Source organism: Eptatretus burgeri, chromosome 7 (assembly GCF_056783735.1).
Source record: "Eptatretus burgeri isolate ZD-2024b chromosome 7, Ebu_testis_v1, whole genome shotgun sequence".
NCBI lineage: Eukaryota > Metazoa > Chordata > Myxini > Myxiniformes > Myxinidae > Eptatretus > Eptatretus burgeri.
In genome coordinates, this window is record NC_140967.1 from 103,199,824 (window position 1) to 103,222,338 (window position 22,515).

At 47.3% G+C, this 22,515-nt stretch overlaps 1 protein-coding gene across 1 annotated transcript in view; it reads left to right on the forward strand.

Moving 5' to 3' along the window:
- LOC147023965 (partitioning defective 6 homolog beta-like) overlaps window positions 1-22,515 on the forward strand; it is a 52,106-nt gene that overhangs the window by 5,693 nt on the left and 23,898 nt on the right. Inside the window, exon 2 of the mRNA XM_085890045.1 lies at window positions 1,851-2,073. Within this exon, the coding sequence (XP_085746171.1) occupies window positions 1,851-2,073 (223 nt within the window). The remainder of the gene's footprint in view (window positions 1-1,850; window positions 2,074-22,515) is intronic.

Below are 22,515 nucleotides of genomic sequence, written 5' to 3' on the forward strand. Positions count from 1 at the left end.
GGATACATAAAAACTCAAGTGCATTTGGCCTGAACAATGACTCATGGACCCAGCATGAAAGCACACACAAAGGGGCACGATGAGCCGTACAAGATCATCATCATCAATCATCATGCACCATGCCCCATGCAGAGCGTTTGTGTTGCCAAAGCAGTGACTGAGGTATACAATCCTGGATGGGTTGCCACTCCAACTCAGGAATTTGTAAGTTGACCGGGGTGCCCGGCGATAGCTCGCCTTCTCTTCATGAAGGACACTGTGGGATATTTCCCATCCACCAACGAATGATGGCAGACGAGACACCCAGTTGAACATCCATCCGAGGCACACACACACGCATTGATGAAACGCCGCAATGACAATTTACATGTGGGTCAGGATTCAAACCAGGCTCGATGGCTTCGAGGTGAGGGTGCGTACCTCGATGCCTTCCTGCCAACCCAAGTACATACCATGAACAAATAAACAGGAACCGTTAAACACAGCAATTCCAAAGCAGGTATCCCCAGCTTTCGAAGACTCCCTCGTAGACAAGTTACTTCGCATTGTGTAACAAACGATCTAAATTATGACAACAGTCATGTACATTGCATTGAAACTTCCTTTTAGAACTCTGTGAAGGTGAAAATAGACTTTTAACGGTGATTATGTTTGGTGCTTTGGGCAGGAATTGGATGCCAAAGAGTTTATCTGTATATTTGTTAAATTACTTTGTGGACTAAACAATCACTTTATTATTGTCCCTCGCCTCCACAAAACAAGGCCTTTGAATGAGTAAAAATATTGTGCACCACTAATGCCAAGGAGATAAAGCATCGCCAAGGTTAGCTCACGAGTCTCTGTCGTTTATAGTCGGTCTTTGTCCACCACCCCCCCTTTTTTATTTTAATGATCCCCATGTTTCTGCTTCCCTTCTTCGACTTGTGCACCTCATGGCCTCCTCCTTCGTTCTTTCCAATGAGCATCCCATCCGCTTCAACTCTGCTGTCGCTTTTTTTTATTTTTTTTTTTTTTAACTTTTTTTGTATACAGAGTCGAGGCTCATGGGGGAGCGAGAACACTGAACAGATTAGAATGATGAAGAACAAAAGGAAGAGTAGAGGAGGAGGGGGGGGAGGAGGGGATGACACCAACATCAGGGTTGAGGAATGAGTGACCTGGGGAAGGCCACAGGGATAATATGGATACAGACACAAGCTCTCAATCACAGAAGATGAAGGAAAAGCTGGAAACTTGGAAAGAGTTTGGCTTGAGGGAGGGGGAGGGGTGCAAGGGGTTAATGGGGTGTAGAAAAGATCATGGTTGTGGATGGGAGGTGACTTGAGGTGGGTGTAAACAGCTGTCTTGAAACTCTGCAGGGAAGAAAGTGGTTGAAGAGAGTGAGGAAGTTGGTTTCAACTGGCTTTGTACTTTAACCCCCCCCCGCCCCCGCCCATCACCTCCTCCTCCACCTCTACTCCAATACCCTCCACTGAATCACTTTACCATTTTTATGCCTCGTTACATCACGTTTAATTCATAATTACATGCGAGTTCCAGAGACCATTGCACTATTATCTCGATGGTGATTGATGATGTGCACGACGATAGACGTTTGTACATTTAGTTGTCTGTTTCAACTGCTGCTGGTGAACTTTTCCTAACCTGTTCCTGGTTACTTACTCCCTTCAGCTTCACAAGGTTTTGTTCAGTTTTTTTTTTCTTCCAATCAATTATTTTGCTCTTTGTTTAAGTGCTACTCACACAAAATAACAATTATTATTAATGTTAATTAACATTCCATGCTGTCTTTACCCCCCCCCCCGCCCTCGCCCCCACCCCTTCTTACCCACACAACCACCTCTGGGCAGTTCGGAGCAGAGTTTCGCCGATTCTCCATCTTGCGTGCCAAACCTGGCCGTTTTGATGAATTCTACCAGCTGGTGCAGCACGTGCACCGGGTACCCACCTCGGAGCTCATTGTGGGTTATGCCGACGTACATGGAGACCTCCTGCCCATCAACAACGACGATAACTTCTTAAAAGCTGTCAGCACTGCGGCGCCACTTCTTAGGGTCATCGTTCAGAGAAAAGGTAGCCCTTCACGTTTTGTACTGTGTACGCCTTGTGACGTGACCCCTCACGTTTCGTACTGTGCATGGCTTATGATGAGTAAAATTGTCATTCGTTTACATTCTGTGCTGATTTTAAGTCATTAACTCGAAAATGGTTTCTGTACCAATGAACGTGCCGTTTTGGGTCCAAACTGTAAAGGAGACATATTTGACCACGCGATATTTACAAGATGGAACATCTTGTAACGTACCGACCCGTGCCTGTCGGCGTGTCCAAGAAGCAGCCCCACAGATTTCTCGGCCTGTAACACGCAGGATCATGCGATGATACTTGGTGGTATAAATGAGAAAGGATTCCGACCACCGAGTGGATCTCTTCAGGGAATTTGGTAAGCAACATGATGACCAGTAACCACATCCCTTTGTGCCAGGGTTTATTCACAGCAGCCGCCCGGCTCGGCAAATGAGAAATTTCCTTTGGATTTGGTTTAACATTTACAGAAGAGCCATGACCGGTTCGGTTACGTAAACTGTATTGGCCATTAGCAGAATGCTCATTTCGGATTGAGAGCCTGCCCACATCATATTCAATCACTATTGGCTAAATGAGTTTTCATTTTGCTTGTTTAGCTTCTTTGAAAAGCTCCGGAATCCCGGTCCCCGTTATTGTGCAGCCATTGTACTTCACGCGTTAAGTTCAGTTCGGCCTCGTGCAGTGTTTCGTGCTGAGAGTGGTGGTCATTTGTGGATTCATTTTTCTCGACCTAAAAACATCAAGATGCACAAATAATTGTGTAACGTAGGTAAATTGGTGTTGACCAGGCCCTCACAATTCATCTGCGCGACAATATGGCCGTGTGCCCAGTCAACCACCGATGTTTTATTCCGATGGTTAAACGTAGGACTTTGTCACCAAGCATGCTCTCAAGTTTAAAGTGTATGCAAGAAAGGTGGGACATGGAACCTCTGCAGAAGTGGAACGGTCTAGTCTGTACACAATAATTGGTCCCGGGCCTGATTGCGGTGGCTGCAGACCCGCAGTGGCCCCCCTGGGTACGTGCATTGCAGCTACTGAGCAAGAAGTAACTTCACGGAATTTAGTGGTCTCATGACCGTTGTGTGTCCCTAATTGTGCAAAGCCTCTGCCATTCTTGAGAATGTCGCCGGCTGCAGTTTTGTTGCGGAGTTATCTGCTTGATTTGCGTGTCTCGCCTTTCCCGACACCTTTGACGTACGGAGTTTGGTTTGCCTCCCCCGCTATCCCCGAAGCAGCTCGGCTTGATTCTTGTGTGCTGCACAGGCCATCATGCGAGCCGTTCCTGGCAAACCGGCGTGCTCTCATTATGTCCCGCTTGAGATCCGGGGGTGGGTCCGTGCATCCGAGAGACTTGTTAACAGTAGTGAGTTTATCAAAACATTCTGTTCCTCGCTGAGAAAGCAAGCAGCGTTCCCGGTTGCAGGCAATTCGCATTTGAAAAGTTGTCAGATGAGCAGCAAAATCGGAAGCATATCCATTAAGGTGCAGTCGTAAGGGTGGGGTGGAGAGCGTGTTGAAGAAATTTGAGAAAAGGAATAGCAGGGGTGTATAAGGGAGGGTAGTGTATGACTATATGGGTGGGAAGAGGAAAGGAGAAGGGATTGGGATTGGGAATGAGGAGTGGGGGAGGGGTGCGTTGCAAACATTCTTCCATTCCTATGTATGTCATTGATAAATAAATGGCATAAAGTGGTAAACACGAAAGGCTGATCATTTGTTTCCTCTGTTTACGCTTGTAAAGCATTATTGGTGAGTGGTACATGCAAGGGGATCTGAGTAAAACACACACACACACACACACACACACACACACACACACACACACACACACACACACACACACACACACACACACACACACACACACACACACACACACACACACACACACACACACACACACGTTTCGATTTTTAATCTCAAATCGCAGTCACAAGTGCACAACTCTGTTAATGATCAAATCATTTGATTATTTCATCACACCACGTCAGCATTCTGAGCAGCCGACTGGATCCTTTTAAGGGCCTTCGGAAAACTCCAAATGGAACCGTTCTTTGTTACTTTGCTGTTTCTTTTAAAGTGTCATGGCCGTGTGGAGTTTGATCCTGGCATTGTCGCCATCTCTAATGGACCTATCCTTGGAGTTGTTCGACACACTGTCACCCACAGTGTTCCAGTGAGTTCGTGGGAAAGCTGCCTTTATTAGCCGCGTCCGACTTTGTTGTGGGTCAAGCTAGGGGTGCCGCTGTCGAGTAAAAATGGGCAAGGATGCCGGTCACGCCTCCGCAACAGCTGCCGGAGCATTAAACGTCCACTTTTACTCCCCCAGCCTCCATCCCAACGAGAGCTGCTTGTGATAACATTGTGAAAATGGCCACGGTTTTGTTTTATTTATCATGATGAAAGCAAAAAAAAAACCCAGAGGCTTGCCAGCTCATAAAAGGCTCAAGTTCCGTGCATCTTTGTCTGGGATTCGTCCAAGGTGTGCAGCTGCTTGGCTGCACCACGTCGATCTTACGCTGGTAGCAAAACCAGTTCCTTTCTTCCGTGAACTCGTCTTATCGGTTCTTCGAGTGCCGGCATGCCAGCGAATGGTTAATGCACATTTTGGAGACCTTTCTTGGGAATAAATCGTTTCTTTATGGATGTACCTGCACTCGGCTCACTGCAGGTCAGGAAGATCACAGGAAACCGAAATTTGCACACTTCGTGGTCGTTTAAGGGACAGGTTAGTAGGCTTGGTGAACTGTGTTGAAGGTTTGAGTGAATTAGGCTAGGCCTAGGATCCGATAGTTAAGAGGATGAGTAGAGTAATGGCACAATGCGGAGGTTTTGATCGGTTCCTGTGTCGAATGTTCCAAGCACACAGAGTGTCAGCATGTTATTTTATCAGGCGGTCTCGACAGGCAGCTGCAACACCTCTTCAACCGGACAAATTCCACGGCATTAAGAGCACATGTCGAGGATTGGGATCGACTTCAGATTCTGAACCCTGCACACTGACCAGCTTGCCATCGATGCTCAGCCCTCTAGGCAAAAGCTCTTCTCCCTTGGGTGCCTGTGCTTTGACGCTCAACCGCGGAGAGAGTGAAGAGCCATCTGCTTGTTGATTGCTGATCCAGGCCTCACTCCATTGGCACCATGACAGTCATTTTGTTCTTTGATCTGCCCAAGTGGGCTTTCTAAATTTCAATGCTTATTACTTTCGTGCACAGGATTTGCTTCGACATTCGCCTTACGGCTGCAGTCTTGATCTTGCAATCGGCTGTTTATAATTCTACCAAAATCTGTATTTTTGTGGGGGGTTTTGGTCAAAGGGCAGCCTTCAATGAGATATTGTTACGAATCTGGAAGCCTTTTGCACACAAACAGCCAGAGTCCCCGTAGTTCAGTTATTTCGATAAGTATGTGTTTAGAGTTAGAATCCATCCCCGATGTCTAATGGGAATTTTGTGTGTGCGCTACAAGTTATTTTTTTTAGTTAGGCTTTTATGACAACTACAACAACAGCGACACCAACCCCACTCAGCACGGTCGCCATTGCCCACGTGTTTTTGGCTGAGGGCGTGGGCAGAGCCTCTGTCGCTTCAGATTGAGGCTCCGCTCCAAGGAAGGGCATAGAGCGCTTCCTCCAGCCAATGAGCGAAGGGCGAACATTGCACGCACGCCCCAGCCAATCAGGGGGCTGACCACTTCAGGTGCGGTCCCGCCCAGCCAGAGGGAGTGTTCAGCCCGACCAACGAAGGCCGGCCACGAGTCGCCCGACAACCCCTCATCCAATCCGGAGGCGAGTCCCTCAGAGTGGTGCCCTCGACCCGCAGGGGAGGGGGAGGATAAGACGAAGTGGTGAGCCGTGAAAAAAAAGCAAAGCAAGGCTCGCCTAGTCAAAGAAAGCAAGGCTCACCTCGTCGAAAGCAAGCAAGGTTTGCCCCTTCGTAAAGGAGAAAGAGAGGAAGCTGCTGGCGTTCTCATCTGGTCCGTGCTCGTGCTGGCTGGCGTCCGTGGCGCCATTCTTGGTCCCCGGAGCTTGGTGCGGCGTTGTTGACGGTGGGTTCGAGCCCACCACCGAACAAGCTCGAGCAGACCGCACGAGGCGGACAGGTGCAAATACCGGCCACGGCCATCATTTCTGTGTGCGTGCGTGCGTGTGTGTGTGTGCGCCAGTCTGTTAAGTAGAATTGTTAAGTGCTTCTCGCTCACTGTAAATTGCCTGCATATTCGGATAACTCTGCTCTGTGTCTCCCTCTCAATGTAAAATAACCCCCCGTGTTAAATGTTCCAGTTCGTTGTTCGTGTTTTCTTTCATTGACCCACCACGGTGCGGGTTTGAGAAATAGTAAGGCTGATCGTGCCGTAAATTGTTCATTTGGATCGACGGATCTTGGTAATCCCCGCTCGGTTTACACCCGGATCGGGCTCGGTAAATGGTCCGTTCCGCCCGAGGTTCATCGAGGGTGTGGTTCTCCCCGGTAGGTAGATGACGTGGGTACTAAGGTATATTGAAATTAGGCAATTAACCCTACCCCATGCTGTCAAAATATTGGTGACCACGGTCCGCGAAGGGACCCGTGACCTTTCGCACTTATCTGAGAGTCACGACCTAAATTCTGGGTGTTCGGTGGGAGACTACTCCACTGCTCCACCTCGTGGTTGTTTATCGCCACCGACCCCCGGCCCACAACAATATAACAATTTGCAAAATGGGCCTCAAGATGAACTCCCTTATTGAAGGTAAATGACTGCTCGTGCTTGTGTGTCGGACATTGCTGAGAACGTTTTTCACTTACATCGCCTGAGCTTAGCTCATTATCATTGTGATAACGCCACATTCGTGATGCGTTGTCTTAAACGTGTGATGTCCACCCCCAAATTAAAGGCCTTCTTTACCTGAGCGGGCCTTTTTTTTCAAGGTACTTCTACAACTTGGCACAACCATCTGGCGGATTGGGCGAGTCTGCTTGGACTTGACTGTCTTTGCTGTGTTTTTTGCACACGCTTCGGTAACACAAGAATAAATGATTTACTGTGTGGCTCAGGACAAGGAATGCAGCCCTTGCTCACCCGCACTCACTCCCTCTCGCTCGTGCATGCACTCTGGAATCGAGTGAGATTTCTCTCGCCCCCTCCTTTCCCCTGACATCCCAACCTTCCTGCAACCTCAGAGCCCTGGAATCTGCTGATAAACTTGCTGATGGAATGGCATTTCGGGTTTCACCTGATTCTGCACTCCATTTCCTTGTATTTTGGAGTGTCATTTTTGTAACAGATGTTTCCATTTCGCTGCAATGATGTCGAAGGGCAGCAGAACTTTCGCTCATCCGGGTAGCCTGTTGCTACCTCATCAGAAAGTATCATTTCATTGTGGTTGTGTGATATCATCGAATGGCTGGGCTGGCACGATGGCCTAGGGTAGGCCCTAGATGTATGCACACTCCTCTCTGAGCTGTCTAATCTGGGTTACAATCCCAAACCAGCGACAAAATGTCATCCTGGTGTTTCGGACGCAGGCCGAGGCATCAATATGTGTGTGCCGTCCCCCCAGCACAACCCTTGTCAAAATATTGCTTCAGCAGTACCAACACTGTCAAAAGTATGGTACATTGATGATTCTTATTCTTATTTTATTTTGTATGCAGCACGTGGCTACAATTTCTTGGGGGTACGGCTGTGCCGCTGATGCAGTGCACCCTGTAGGAAAGAGCAGGAATTTGTAGTTTGTCCAGGGTGCCGCAATAGCTCACGTACTCTTTGCGAAGGACACTGTAGGATGTTTATCGTCAATTAAGTCGTGTCGGCGTACGAGAGACGCAGTTTAACGTCTGTCTGACGGATGGCACACACGCTGCTGCCTCGTCCTGGATGTGAAACACGAGGATGATCGTTTATAGCTCGGTCGAGATTCAAATGCAGGTTGGATAGCTCAGAGGCGAGTGTGCGTACATCTAGGACATCCTGCCAGCCCTTGTGTATTTTCTTTTTTTGTATACCTTGTCGAGGCTCGTGTGAGAGCTAACGAACAGTAAGGGAGGCATGAGACAAGGGGGCAGGAGTGGGAAGGACAAAACAGTGGGGAACAAAGACATTAGGAGATCTGTGGAAGGGAGAGGGATTGGTTGGGGAACACTGGGAATACAATATGGACATTACAGGGACTTTCAGGAAAGAAAGCAGGGAATTTGAAGGAGGTGGGTTTGGGGCGGATTAAAGGGGGTAGAAAAGATCGAGGATTTGGATGGGGGATGATAAGAGTTGGTGGTGAACAGCTGTTTTGAAGGCCTGGAGGGAAGAATGGGATTGAAGAGAGTGAGGGAGTTTATTCCAAAGGCGGGAAAAAAGAGGAATGGAAGGGTGAAGGTGAGCAGTGATTCGTGATTTTGGTAGTTTTACCAGAAGGGGGTTGTTGGCGGACCTTGAGCGCCCTGCGGAAATATGGTGGGGACAAATCACAGAGAGAGCAGGGGGGGGAGGCTGGAGAGAAGATGGTTGAAGACAGAAAGACCACCGACCTGCCGAGAGAGAGAGAGACCCAGACCCAGACCCAAAGACTCAGCCTCATCGTGGGATATGCCAATGATCTGAAATGCCTTGGTTTCCACAGTGTGAAGCCGAGAAAGGTGAGAGCAGTACTCCATCAAACTGTGGACAAAAGCTTTGTAAGTGGTCAGGAGCTCAGGAGGACCGAGGATGGACCTTGCACGACGGAGGATTGCCAGTCGGCGACTGGCTTTGGAGCCGAGGTTTGAAATGTGGATTTCCCAGGAAAGGTCATGGCAGATAGTGAGACCCAGAAGCTTGAAAGAAAGGACTTCTTCCAGAGGATTGTTGAGAAAATAGATGGGGGGGGGGGGTTTCTAAACAGTCCTTTCGGAGAGACATCGTGAGAGTGTGAGATTTGTGGGATTGAAAGAAATGTTCCACGTGTTGAACCAGTTTATGATTTTATCCAGATCTGCAGTGAGCGAAGAAGCTGCTGCTTGCCGGTCTGAGGGATGACTGATGGTACGGCAGAGGGTGGAGTCATCAGCAAAGAGATATAGAGGATTTTCCAGAGTCAGAGAGATCATTGATGAAAACCAGACAATGAACAGGGCCCAGAAGGCTGTCTTGAGGAACTCCAACCTGGACAAGAAGAGGGAACTCCATTTCGGGCCACACGTTGACTGCGACAGGAGAGAAGTAAATATTGATTGATGATGTTGACGGAAGAACCGATGTGGCATCACAAGTTCTGAATTGGGGTATATTTTGGACCCATTTGAAATGCGAGTCTCTGACCTATCCGCACATGACCTTCTCCCAAACTGGTGTGTAAGATCACGCTTTGTTTGTTATTTTCATATCCAGACGATTTTGCAAACTGCGAGGCTAATCTTACATGCTCCTCAGGATGTCGTGCGATCTACAGGCCAATGGTCTCAACAGCAATGTCCATCACCAATTTTTTTTTTTTAGATTGTTCATCCGGTAATGGAAAGTTCTACGCTCTGTTTGTAAAACAAGAATCGTATTTGTCTTTTAATAGAGGTCGATGGGAAGCCGAATGAAAGTGGAATTGGAGGCAACGGTGGAAGGTTAACAAGGGAATTCTGGAGCTCCATTTGCTGTTAAAAAGTGTTGAGTGTAATATGTACACTGTACATTTTTGAAGTATGCTAATGGATATTTATAAGGCCCAGGAACATGGCATGAAGACTAATTATGGGTACTTTAGTATATTTGGTGTCAGCCTGTTTGGCATTATGCCTGGTGTTGGCTTAATGGTGAGGGTGGCAGGCTTGTGATCCTAAGGTCCTGAGTTCAAATCCTGTATCCATTGAATCAATACCAGGTGGGGTTGACTCAGCCTGTCATCCTTGTAAGGTCAGCAAAATCACACCAGCTTGCTGGGATGGTTGAGCCATTCAAGTATCCTGCGTCGGAGTGGCGACCCGTCCAGGATTGTGCCCAATAGACCAGGAGACTGCTTCGGCAGCACCGACATTCTGTGCACAGTATGGTCACGATTGATGGATGTTTGGCGTTCCCATTTGAGCACAACACTCAAGATGTTGGGATCCCAGGTTCAAATCCAATGTACTGTGTTGTTGGCTCAAGCACTATATGACAGGCTTGTATGATTTTGTCCTTTTTCGATGAACGTCCGTCCTTGTGCCTCTCGTGAAAGTATGCCATTGTGCTGAAACTCCCCACACATTCAAGCTACTTTGTGAACCTCAGATGCTTTCATATGAAATTTATATTTGTGCAATTTATCCTTGCTCTTCCATGAGACTGGATGATATGTTATACAAATAAATAAATTTAAACAACTTAAACAGGATGAGGTTACTTTCCCTTCAAGCCTGTGCCCATCCGCCCACACCCTATTAACATGAGGCAAATCAATTGGTAGATGTAGTAACACGATTCTTAACATTAACTTGATCGAACTCAATGTCCACATAATCCCTTTTTAAAACAACGGCACTCGGTAGAGCACATACCTGTGGCAGGCTAAACGGTTTACATTTTGTATCCCACTGATGGGCCGGATCTGGATCCAGACCCGAACCACAATCTTATCGGCTCGTTCTTGTCACCAAACCAACTCGTCCACCTTGTTTTGTCATAATCCATCCACAACGTTTTGAAATATCGTGCTATATATTGTTTTTGGCTCTATCTCTCATTGGTGAATGATGACTTGAAAAATTAAAAAATTGTCGGATCCAGATGTTGACCAAAATCTAATTATTTTATCCTTATCACACCCCCAACCTGTCCGCCAAGTTTCGTCCGAATCCATCCACAATATTTTGAGACATCGTGCAGAAAGACAAACGGGAGTGAAAACGCAACCTCCGTCCGCCTTTGGTGGCAGAGGTAATTTAAATTACCTTTCCATTTAATCTCGAGACAAGTCGTTTAGCCAGGATAACACGCAATAGCTTGCTATTTTTGAGAAATGCATGTAGGTGCATCAGCTGGCTGCATCATTCATCTGCAGGATGGGGTACTCTGACATGCGGTAGCACTGTGGACACTGCACCCTCAGGTCAGCTATGGGAGCATGTGCCGGAGCAGTGCGTCGCTGCGTCCACTTTCCCTCGGTACTCCAGGGGCCTCCGTCTGGCCGTCCCCAGGCAGATTCCTGGCCCATCCCCATCTCCTTGAGATGCCCATCAACCTGCTGCAACTCTGAGGCACGTGGTCGGCCCATTGGCCTCCTCCAGTCATGAGGCTCCCTCGCTGAGAGGATCTGGTGAGCAGGATCAGCATCAGGAAAACAAGCCACATGTCCATTCAGCCACAGCTGATGCTCACGGACGAAAGGAGGAGGAGGAGATTGGGACCATACTCTGTGCAGAACGTTGGTGCTGCCTAAGCAGTCTCCTTGGCTATTGGGCACAATGCTGGACGGGTCGCCACTCCGACACAGTACACCACGTGCTGGCACTCATTTTGCCGACCGCGGAAGGATGATAGGTCAAGTTAACCCACCTGGTATTGATTCAACAGCTGAGCAGGATTTGAACTTGGGACCCTAGGATCCAAAGCCCGCCACCCTAACCATTAAGCCAACACCAGGCACGGACTTTACAGGTAACAAATCTCATCTGAGTCTCTCTCAGGAAATGCTCATTGGACACAAATCTGCCGAGCGATATCCAAGGATTCTCCCAAGAGACCTTGTTCCGAAGGAGTTAAGTCTCCGTCTCAGATCCTTGGTCGGAGTCCAAGTCTCGCATCTATTGAGCAAGACTAGAAGCACCAAGGACTTGAAGGCTCGGACTTTCATCGTCCTGCAGAGGTACCGACAGTGACACGTCCACTATCCAGTGAATCCATGACTCCCGAGGCCCAACCCAGACATCGATCAACCTCACAATATGCGGAGACATGAATATCACTGCCATGTTAAGTGAATCATTCAGTGACCTCAACATCTTCACCACAAACTGGTGCAGACAAGATAGCAGCATCCAAGATGTCATTGAAAGCATGGATTTTCGTTTGGACCCAGGCAACCTGTAATCGCAGCGGCTTTGACTCTTCAATGGCTCAAGGGCCCCCACAAGGATGTCCAGTGTCTCCGCAAAGATGACTGCATCATCTACAAAATCAGTCAGATCCTGACATTCCGAAACTATAAACCGCAGCTTGATTTCTCCAACATCCTCTCCAGGATCCAGTCCATACAAGCACTGAAAAGTGTGGGGGCCAGTAGACACCCCTAACAACTGGAAATTAGTCAGAGATGGTACCACCACATCTCACAGCACTCTCAGTACCAGGGTTTCGTTCAGACATCAGATCAATCTGTTTTGGTGGCACCTCATGAAGAGCGAGAATCCTCCAGAGGGCATCCCGATTCACTGAATCAAACGCCTTACAGAGATCAACATACTGTAGGCTGCGAGCAGCTCCTGCTGAAACTTTCGGGTGCGTTCAGTGAGGACCCGGGGAGCAAGGATACGGTCAATCGTTGACCTATTTGGTTTAAAGCCTGACTGCTCTGGGCTCTGGTGCTCTTGCAGATGGTGGCAAACCCCATCAAGAATAATCTGACCTAAGACCTTGCCCGGCACTGAGAGAAGCGTTACCCCTCGTTAGTTGTTGCAGTCTTGGCGATCACCTTTCCCTTTCCAGAGAGGGACAACAAGGTCCCTCTTCCAGTCAGTTGGGATGATGCCTGTGTTCCAGGCAGAGCACAGAACTGCATGGAACGACATAAGTCCAACATTTCCACCAGTCTTGAAGTTCAGCATGGATGGCGCAGATCCCTGGAGCTTTACCCCCTTTCAACTGGTTCACCAAGCCTGGTGTTGGCTTTGTGGTTAGGGTCCTGAGTTTGAGCCCTCTTGGCCACTGAATTAACACCAGGGGGTTGACTCAGCCTGTCATTTTTTTTTTTTTTTTTTTTTTTTTTTTTTTGTATACCTTGGTCGAGGCTCGTATGAGAGCTAACACACAACTCACAGCAAGGAGGCATGAGACAAGAGGGGCGGGAGTGGAAGGGACAAAACAGTGGGGAACAGACACATTAGGTGAACTGTGGAAGGGAGAGGGATGGGGATGGGACGGGGAACGTGGCGAAGAGAAGATGGACATTACAGGGACTTTCAGGAAGGAAAGCAGGAGAATTGAAGGAAGTGGGCTTGGGTGGATTATCGGAGGTAGAAAAGATCGAGGATGTGGATGGGGGAAGATAAGAGGTGGTGGTGAACAGCTGTTTTGAAAGCCTGGAGGGAAGAATGGGAAAGAATAGAGAGAGGAAGCTTATTCCAAAGGCGGGAAAAAGAGGAATGAAAGAGTGAAGATGAGCAGTGATTCGTGATTTTGGTAGTTTTACCAGAAGGGGTTGTTGGCGGACCTTGAGCGCCTTGTGGAAATGTGGTTGGGACAAATCGCAGAGAGAGCAGGGGGTGCAAGGCTGGAGAGGAGTCGGTAGAAGACAGAAAGACCACCGACCAACCTGCGGTGATTGAGTGAGAGGCCCAAAGACTCAGCTTCATTGCGGGAGATGCCAATGATCTTAAAAGCCCTGGTTTCGACAGCGTGAAGCCGAGAAAGGTGGGAGGCAGGAGCACCAGCCCAGAGGGGAGAGCAGTACTCCATCAGGCAACGGACAAAAGCTTTGTAAGTAGTCAGGAGCTCAAGAGGGCCGAGGAAGGACTTTGCACGACGGAGGATTCCCAGTCGGCGACTGGCTTTTGAGGCAAGGTTGGAAATGTGACTTTCCCAGGAAAGGTCATGGCAGATAGTGAGACCCAGAAGCTTGAAAGAAAAGACTTCTTCCAGAGGATTGTTGAGAAAGTGGATGGGGGGGGGTTTGTAAACGGTCCTTTCGAAGAGACATAGTGAGAGTGTGAGATTTGTGTGGATTGAAAGACATGTTCCACGTGTTGGACCAGTTTGTGATTTTATCCAGATCTGCAGTGAGCGAAGAAGCTGCTGCTTGCCGGTCTGAGGGATGACAGATGGTACGGCAGAGGGTGGAGTCATCGGCAAAGAGAAATAGAGGATTTTCCAGAGAGTCCGAGAGTCATCCTTCCGAGGTCAGCAAAATGAGCACCAGTATACTGGTAATAGGGGCACTGCATCTGCAGCATTGCTGCGCCCCTAACCAATGATGCAACCAGCAGCCAAATAGGCAGCACACAATGGCAACTGGTTTGCCGCAGCCTGTTTCTCCACAAACGAAGGTGGTTCACAGGTGATTGGAGTGTCAGCAATAGGGATTGCAGCACCCCTGACATCCAACTCAACAGCTGGTGGATCAGCCTGGTACAGCCGCTCAAAGTAACTGGCCCAGCGGGCCTTCACTTCAGACTCCTCTTTCAAGAGCCCACCAACTTCTGCTGTAACTGCAGTACACCGAGGCTTGTAGCAATGTGATGCATGGATTCTGCTGTAAGCAGGAAGAGACTCACTTGACCACAAGTGATGCTCTACCCCCCCTCACAGATTCCTCGCACATAGGCCTCCTTGTCCGTCCTCAGCGCACATACAGTTTTATGCCTCAACTCCCTGGCCCTGCAACTCTGGTCAATGGTATCTAGTGTCCCTTGGGAGACAAAGTTCTTTTTCACCCTATGGTGATTTCCAAGACATCTACCTGCAACATCAAGGATGGTGGTCATGAGGGCACTTCACAACTTTTCAGGATTCCCTCAAACATCTCGACCCCACCTTCCCCCAAATCTCCACTTAGCCTGTTCACAAACTCCTCAGCTACCCTCTCATCCTTGAGCTTGCCAATATCCCACCTAGGCTGGCATGGTACCATTTTCCTGGCTTTGAGCTGCAACTTCAGAGTTGCTATAACAAGTCTTTGGTCAGTATTGAGGAACTGAGCACTCCGGTAGCCATTGCAGTTCTGGAGCATACTCCATTGATGATCAACGATCACATTGCCGATCTCCTTTGCCACACCACCAGCATTGGAATACCAAGTCCAGCGATGAGCTTGTGGGCGCCGAAACTATGAACCAGCCACCCTAAGTCCATGACTTCTTGCAACGTCAAGGAACTTAGTGCTATTCAGGTTCACAGTTCCAGACCCATGGGGACCAACACACGTTTCATAACCATCCCTATCAGTTCCAGTCGATGCATTTAAATCCCCCAAGACAAGAAGAGTATCTCGCTTGGGGAACTGATCATCCACAGACTCAGGCACCGCATAGAATGCATCCTTCACCGTGAGATCACTCGCCTCAGACGGAGCATAAACAGAGACCAGCGAAATGACACCCAAGGTATCATTAGTCTCATAATTCGCTCGTTGACCGGTGTTACCTCAATTCTCATGGGAGTCAGCTTATTGAACACAGCTACAGCAACTCCTTCGGCATGGTAACCATCAGAGCAACCAGACCAATAGTCGTGTAACCACCCACCATGATCTCGCGACTCTCCGGACTGCGAACCTCAGAGAGTGCTGCAGTCACGATGTTCAAATGCTGGAGCTCAGATAATAGCAGAGACAGGTGATCATCTTCTCTTAGGGATAGGACATTCCAGGCACCCACCCGAAGGGTGGTTCACCCGAGGAGAATGCCATCTGGTGGATGACACCTCAGCACCACCCTGACGGTCAGACACCACAGCAAACCTGACCCAAGAAGGTTACCCCGTGCTTTTCCTCTTCTCGTCAAAATCGGGGTCCCGAAGGCTTTGCCCCAATCCTGTCATCCAGTGATCTCCCATGGAGTGGGTTTTCAGTTTCCTTTGTGTTTTGCAGAATTAAGTGTTGTACGGTGGCCGGAGTGCAAATCTTGCCGCCATCCTCATCGGAAAGGTAACCCAACTGCAGGAGGACGTCCGCAGACACAGTTGCGCACCAGCTACGGATGACCGCTGGCTCACAAGTTGCTCCTCCGCCCTTTGACCGGTTTTGTTTTTAATCCTGCTCGTTGTCCATATTCATACACCCTCCTCACCAGGAAACCTAGTGGGGGAGACTGTTTACTTGCCGACAACCCGACCATGAAACAGGTTAGTACAGGTTTACACGGTACCTGGACGAAGTCACAGATCTGATCTGGCTTGACCTAACAATAGGGCAGTCAGCCACAAACTCACAAACCTTCTACGGAGGTCTCCTATCCAGGTACTAACCGGGCTCATCCGCTTCACCTTCGAGCTCTAATGAGGTCGGGCGCATTTAAGTCGTTCAATTTGACACGTAATGTACCATTCGATTGATTGAGTAAAGAAAAGGAAAGTTAGTTTGTGGATCAACTTGTGATTACCTTTTATCGAGCCGTGGGCATGAAAGCGATGAGAGTTGAACAAAGGTTAGTTGGTGAATATAACAGGGTATGAACACCCATTTAATTTTATTATTTTAGCTTTCATTGAACGATTTTTTTTTTTTTTTTAAACTGCCAGAAAGCCCTCGTATAAATCGCCGTTTATGGGGATTCGTAAACCATCTCTGCGAAACAGATTTCCTCTTGCAGACCGTGTCGTCGAGTTTAATTGGGGATACTCCATAAGAACTTGTTAAATGCACTCATCACTAGAACCGTACTCGGTAGAGCACGTTTACATTGGTTTTTTTTTTTTTTTTTTTTAAACACAGCGCATACCTCCACCATACCAGGTTAAACCGTTTACATTTTGTATCCACTGATAGGCTGTATCTGGATCCCGACCTGAACCGAAATCTAATCGTCTTGTTCTCGTCACCTAGCCAACTCGTCCACCTAGTTTTGTAATAATTTGCTCATAACTTTTTGAAGTATCACTTTTGGCTCCATCTCGATGGTGAAGAACCACTTTAGAAATCATGAAAATTCTCGTATCCAAATCCGGATCTTACACAAACACCGAAAGTTTGTCCTTGTCACACAACCAACCTGTTCATCAAGTTTCATCTGAATCGTCCATAACTGTTTGAGATATCGTGCTCACAGACGTAAAGACACGTAAACAAACGGGTAAAAACATTCCGTGGCAGAGGTAACAAGTTTGTGGCCGAGTCACTCTGTCTCGACCAAACCCAGTTCCGATCGGCTTCTCGGTCAAAGAAACTGCTTTTGCGGTGTTGGACTAGAAGGGTGATATATTCTTGGCCCGTCCTTTGGGACTAGTTTAATTTTTGTGTCGTTTGGCCAATTTTGTAAACCCCTTGATATCCTGATCATGAACTAGCGAGTCGTGTCGATTGTGGAGGTGGAAACCCCCCAAAATATGATAATTGCATGTTTCTGTGTGTGTGTGGTCTCTGTATGAGAATTAATTATGAAGATGTTGCTGCCTTTTATAGGATAGGGTGACTAATGAGGATATCGGGAGTAAGGGACATTATCGAAAAGGTATGGGGGGGGGGGCACACATGCATTATTTGAGGCATGTTCTTAGGATGGAGGAGGGGGATATGCTCAGGCAGGTCTTTGATTATAATTGATGCAGTTGGAAGGAGGAGAAGGAGCAAAGCAAAATTGAGGTGAAAGGAGGTGGTGGAGAAGGACATGTAGGTGGAGTACAGAAGAGTATGTTCATTATTGAAGGGTGTGGAGAGGAAAGACTCGGTCGAACCCACAACAAGGTGGGATTAATTGTGGTCATTGCAATAGTACTGACCTCGCAGTTACTACTTCATAGGGAAGTTGTGACCGGATAGTTCAAAAGGAATGTAATTTGGTCACATCGTGCTTTGATATGCATTAATAGTTTCATACATACTGTAATGTATTGGCTGCTCTTGGAGCACCCTTTTTCTGGACATTTCCATCTGTCTGTCTGTCCGCGAAACTTTGGTCAAGCCTCGGGGCTAAACCACTCAACCGATTCCAATGAAATTTGGTAGGTAGGACCAATATTTCTGGGAATCGTGTGCTTTTGAATATGGGACCCCAGGCCCCAGCAACGGCTCTTTAAAGTGGTCAAAAAAAAATCGAAGCTGAGAATTCTGTGCGCAATCTATCTCGCTCCCTTCATGCCAATTTTTGATTTTCGAAAAAATTAATTTTTTAGGAATTTTCAAAAATTTCAGTCCCGTTGCTAGACAACGGTGGTGTCCATGGCAACGGTGCTCAAAAGCATATAACTAGATCCTGGTATGAACCTACCTGTCAAGTTTCATCAAAATTGGTTGACTCCTCTGGCCTCCAGAGCTGTCCATTTTATACAAACAAACATACAAGCCGGTAGGTGACATGGGTGGTCACTACATAATTGCATACTAGTCATAGTTTTTGACAAAGAGGTTGATTATAGTGCGCATAAAAGCGCGGAAGCCGATTTTTTTTATTTATTTATTTATTTATTTATTTATTTACTTTTTCAAAGTCCCGTTGCTGGGCAACGGTGGCCTCGATAGCAACGGTGCTCAAAAGCATAGAACTAGATCCTGGTATGAACCTACCTGTGAAGTTTCATCAAAATCTGTTGACTCCTCTGGCCTCCAGAGCTGTCCATTACATACAAACAAACAGACATACAGACAGATGGAAAAACTGAAAATAAGGGCACTCACGACCACCCAACAAACATACATACAAACATACAAGCTGGTAGGTGACATGGGTGGTCGCTACATAATTGCATACTAGTCATACAGTTTTTGACGGATCAGGCTGACATTTTTTGACAAAGAGGTTGATTATAGTGCGCATACAAGCCTGGAAGCCGATTTTTATTTTATTTTATTTTTTTTTTCGAAAAAATTAATATTTTATGATATTTTTCAAAAAATTCAAAGTCCTGGAGCTAGGCAATGGTGGTGTCCATAGCAACGGTGCTCAAAAGCAAAGAACCAGATCCTGGTTTGAACCTACCTGTCAAGTTTCATCAAAATTGGTTGACTCCTCTGGCCTCCAGAGCTGTCCATTACAAACAAACACGCAAACATACATACAGACAGACGGAAAAACTGAGAATAAGGGTAGTCTATTGACCACCCAATATCTGTATAGATATTGCTTTTGATATTGCTAATAATCTCATATATATATATATATATATGGTTTCCACCCGTTTGGCATGCGAGCGACCGCTTTTAACTAATCGCAGCCACGGGCACTCCTAGTCGCAGCTTTCGGATAAACACCGAAATCCAGCTACGCGCGTGTTTTAACCACACCGTAAATCGGCCAACTCTTCTGTCCAAGCACGACAGGGTCCGATCGCCGAATTGTCGATTTACCTCAGTATGCGCGCAGACAGAAATGCCGGGGATTTACACCTCAACGGGACCTGCTTGGAAACGAGCCACTTAAGCAGATCGCTCCGTTTGCGATTTGCTGAGTGGTGTATTATCGCGAGGCCCCGTTGGACCCGATTATCTTATCGGCTATTAACAGCCAGATAATATTCCGTACGTAATTACAGCAGCTCAATGGAGGAAGGGGACGCAACGAGCAGGTGACATTCAAACAAGGACATTTATTTGTCACACGTATGCAGTCAACGAAGCAATGCAGGTATTCCAAGCACGTATGCAATGCAATGGATGGAGGGTAGGGACAAGACACGAGTAAACAAAGACCAACAGCCGTTTGTCTATTTATTATTTACATGCACTTAACAGTTCTACTTAGACACGGCGCCACAACTTTCAGACAAAGAAAACCCCAGGAAAGGAAAGGGCAGAACAGGACCCATAGGCCTTTAATGTTCGCGGAGCTGTGGAGACCGCAAGAGCTCCGAGAGGCCGTGCTGGTTACCTGCCACCCTCGTGGTGACTCGCTGAGCGACCCTCGATGTTTCGCCGTAAACACGGCAGCTCGGTTGGTCCAGGCCCCGCCGTGCGGCCTGTTCGATCAGGCCTATCCGGCGACGCCTCAGAGGAACGAACGGGCCTTGCTCTTTTAAAAGCCCGCCCGCTCCTCAGCATTGCTCGGACCGTCTCGGGGCCGGCTGGCGACCTCTCTCCGGCTGTGTCCACCGACCAACAGTTCGGCACGGTACTGCAGGCTTGGCTGCGCTCCGACCCTGACTGCCCTCCACTGGACTCGAACCTTGGCGCTCTCCAGCTCGACTCCAGACAGACTGCTCACAGACTGCTCGCTTGGCATTCTGCGTGCCTTTTATGCGGTCCGTGGGTGAGGTTGATCTTTCACCCATCACCCCCCCCGCTGGCTCCACCCCTTTTGGTATTTTGATCCAATCTCGTCGTGAAATGCGGAGAAAGCGGACGTGGCAGAGATCATCGGCCGTGGAAAGCGGATGTGGCAGAAATCATCATCTCCCGTTCCAACGAGGGAGTCCCCGCGTCGGTCGGCGGAGATGCCACTCGTCCGCGGAATGCTGTTGCTGGCAAAAAGATGGTGGCGTTTGTGGAGATGAAGGTGAGGCGATGTTCGTTTGTGGAGATTTTGTTGAGGAGATCTCGTGATTGGCGCTGTGGTGTGGATGGCATGGTTGTTGAGATGCGGTTGTCGTTGTTGAAGTAGTGGTTGTTGAAATGCGGTTGTTCCAAAATAAAGATAGCAAAAGAATACTACCTCAAAGATCACAACTCGGTTACACGAATATATCCCTTTAGACATCGGTGGGGAAATCTATTCTGAACACACACTTATCGACATAACTGATCTCTGGGAAACCTGAATGGTGTTCTTTGAATTTCCACAACTGTAACTATATATATATATATATATATATATATATATATATATATATATATATATATATATATGTATATATATGTATATATATATATATATATATATATATATATATATATATATATATATATATGTATATATATATATATGTATATATTGCTTTTGGAATGTGTGTGCTGCTGATTTCTGGAGAGCTATATTTAGTAGTTGGGCAATGTACCTTTTTTTTTTTTTTTTTTTTTTTTTTTTTTTTTTTTTTTTTTTCTTTTTGAAGCAATGGAGCAAGTTTGGTGGGTTTTTTTTTTTTTTTTAATTCCTTGTCGAGGCTCGTATGAGAGCTAACGCACATCAAGGGGGGCATGAGACAGGAGGGGAGGGAGTGGGAAGGACAAAATAGTGGGGACCAGACATTTGGAGATCTGTGGAAGGGAGAGGGATGGGACGGGGAACATGGGGAATAGAAGATGGACATTACAGGGACTTTCAGTAAGGAAAGCAGGGAATTTGAAGGAGATGGGCTTGGGTGGATTATCGAGGATTTGGATGGGGGATAAGAGGTGGTGAACAGCTGGAGGGAAGAATGGGAATGAATAGAGTGAGGGAGTTTATTCTCAAGGTGGGAAAAAAGAGGAATGAAAGAGTGAAGATGAGCAGTGATTTGTGATTTTGGTAGTTTTACCAGAAGGGGGTTGTTGGTGGACCTTGAGCGCCCTGCGGAAATGTGTTGGGGACAAATCGCAGAGAGCAGGGGGGCGAGGCTGGAGAGGAGATTGTAGAAGACAGAAAGACCACCGACCAACCTGCGGTGATTGAGTGAGAGGCCCAAAGACTCAGCCTCATTGCGGGAGATGCCAATGATCCGAAATGCCTTGGTTTCTACAGCGTGAAGCCGAGAAAGGTGGGAGGCAGGAGCACCAGCCCAGAGAGGAGAGCAGTACTCCATTAGGCTGCGGACAAAAGCTTTGTAAGTGGTCAGGAGCCCAGGTGGTCCGAGGAAGGACTTTGCACGACGGAGGATTCCCAGTCGGCGACTGGCTTTGGAGGCGAGGTTTGAAATGTGGCTTTCCCAGGAAAGGTCATGGCAGATAGTGAGTGAGACCCAGAAGCTTTAAAGAAAGGACTTCTTCCAGAGGATTGTTGAGAAAGTGGATGGGGGGGAGGGGGGTGTTCTAAACGGTCCTTTCGAAGAGACATAGTGAGAGTGTGAGATTTTTCCGGATTGAAAGACATGTTCCACGTTTTGGATCAGTTTGTGATTTTATCCAGATCTGCAGTGAGCGAAGAAGCTGCTGCTTGCCGGTCTGAGGGATGACCGATGGTACGGCAGAGGGTGGAGTCATCAGCAAAGAGATATAGAGGATTTTCCAGAGTGAAGATGTAGTGAAGTAAGAGTGAAGATATACAGAGTGAAGCAAAGAGATATAGAGGATTTTCCAGAGTGAAGATATAGTGAAGCAAAGAGATATAGAGGATTTTTTTTAATCGATTTATTTATTTATTTATTTATTTATTTATTTTTTTCTTGGTGAAGATCCAGATTTAGATCCGACTACTAGAATTTTTAAAGTGATTCTTCACCATTAAGAGATTGGGGCTAAGAATGATATATTGCACGATATCTCAAAAGGTTGTGGACGGATTCGGACGAAACTTGGTGGACAGGTTGGGTGTCACAAGGACAAATTGATTCGATTTTGGTGAAGATCCGATTCTGGATCTGGATAGGAGAATTATTTAAATTTTTTAAGTGATTCCTCACCATTGAGAGATGTAGTACGAGCCAAAAACGATATAGTACTGAATGGCATGATATTTCAAAAATGTAATTGGCCCGATATGTTCTCATGAATTAGGCATTACATGG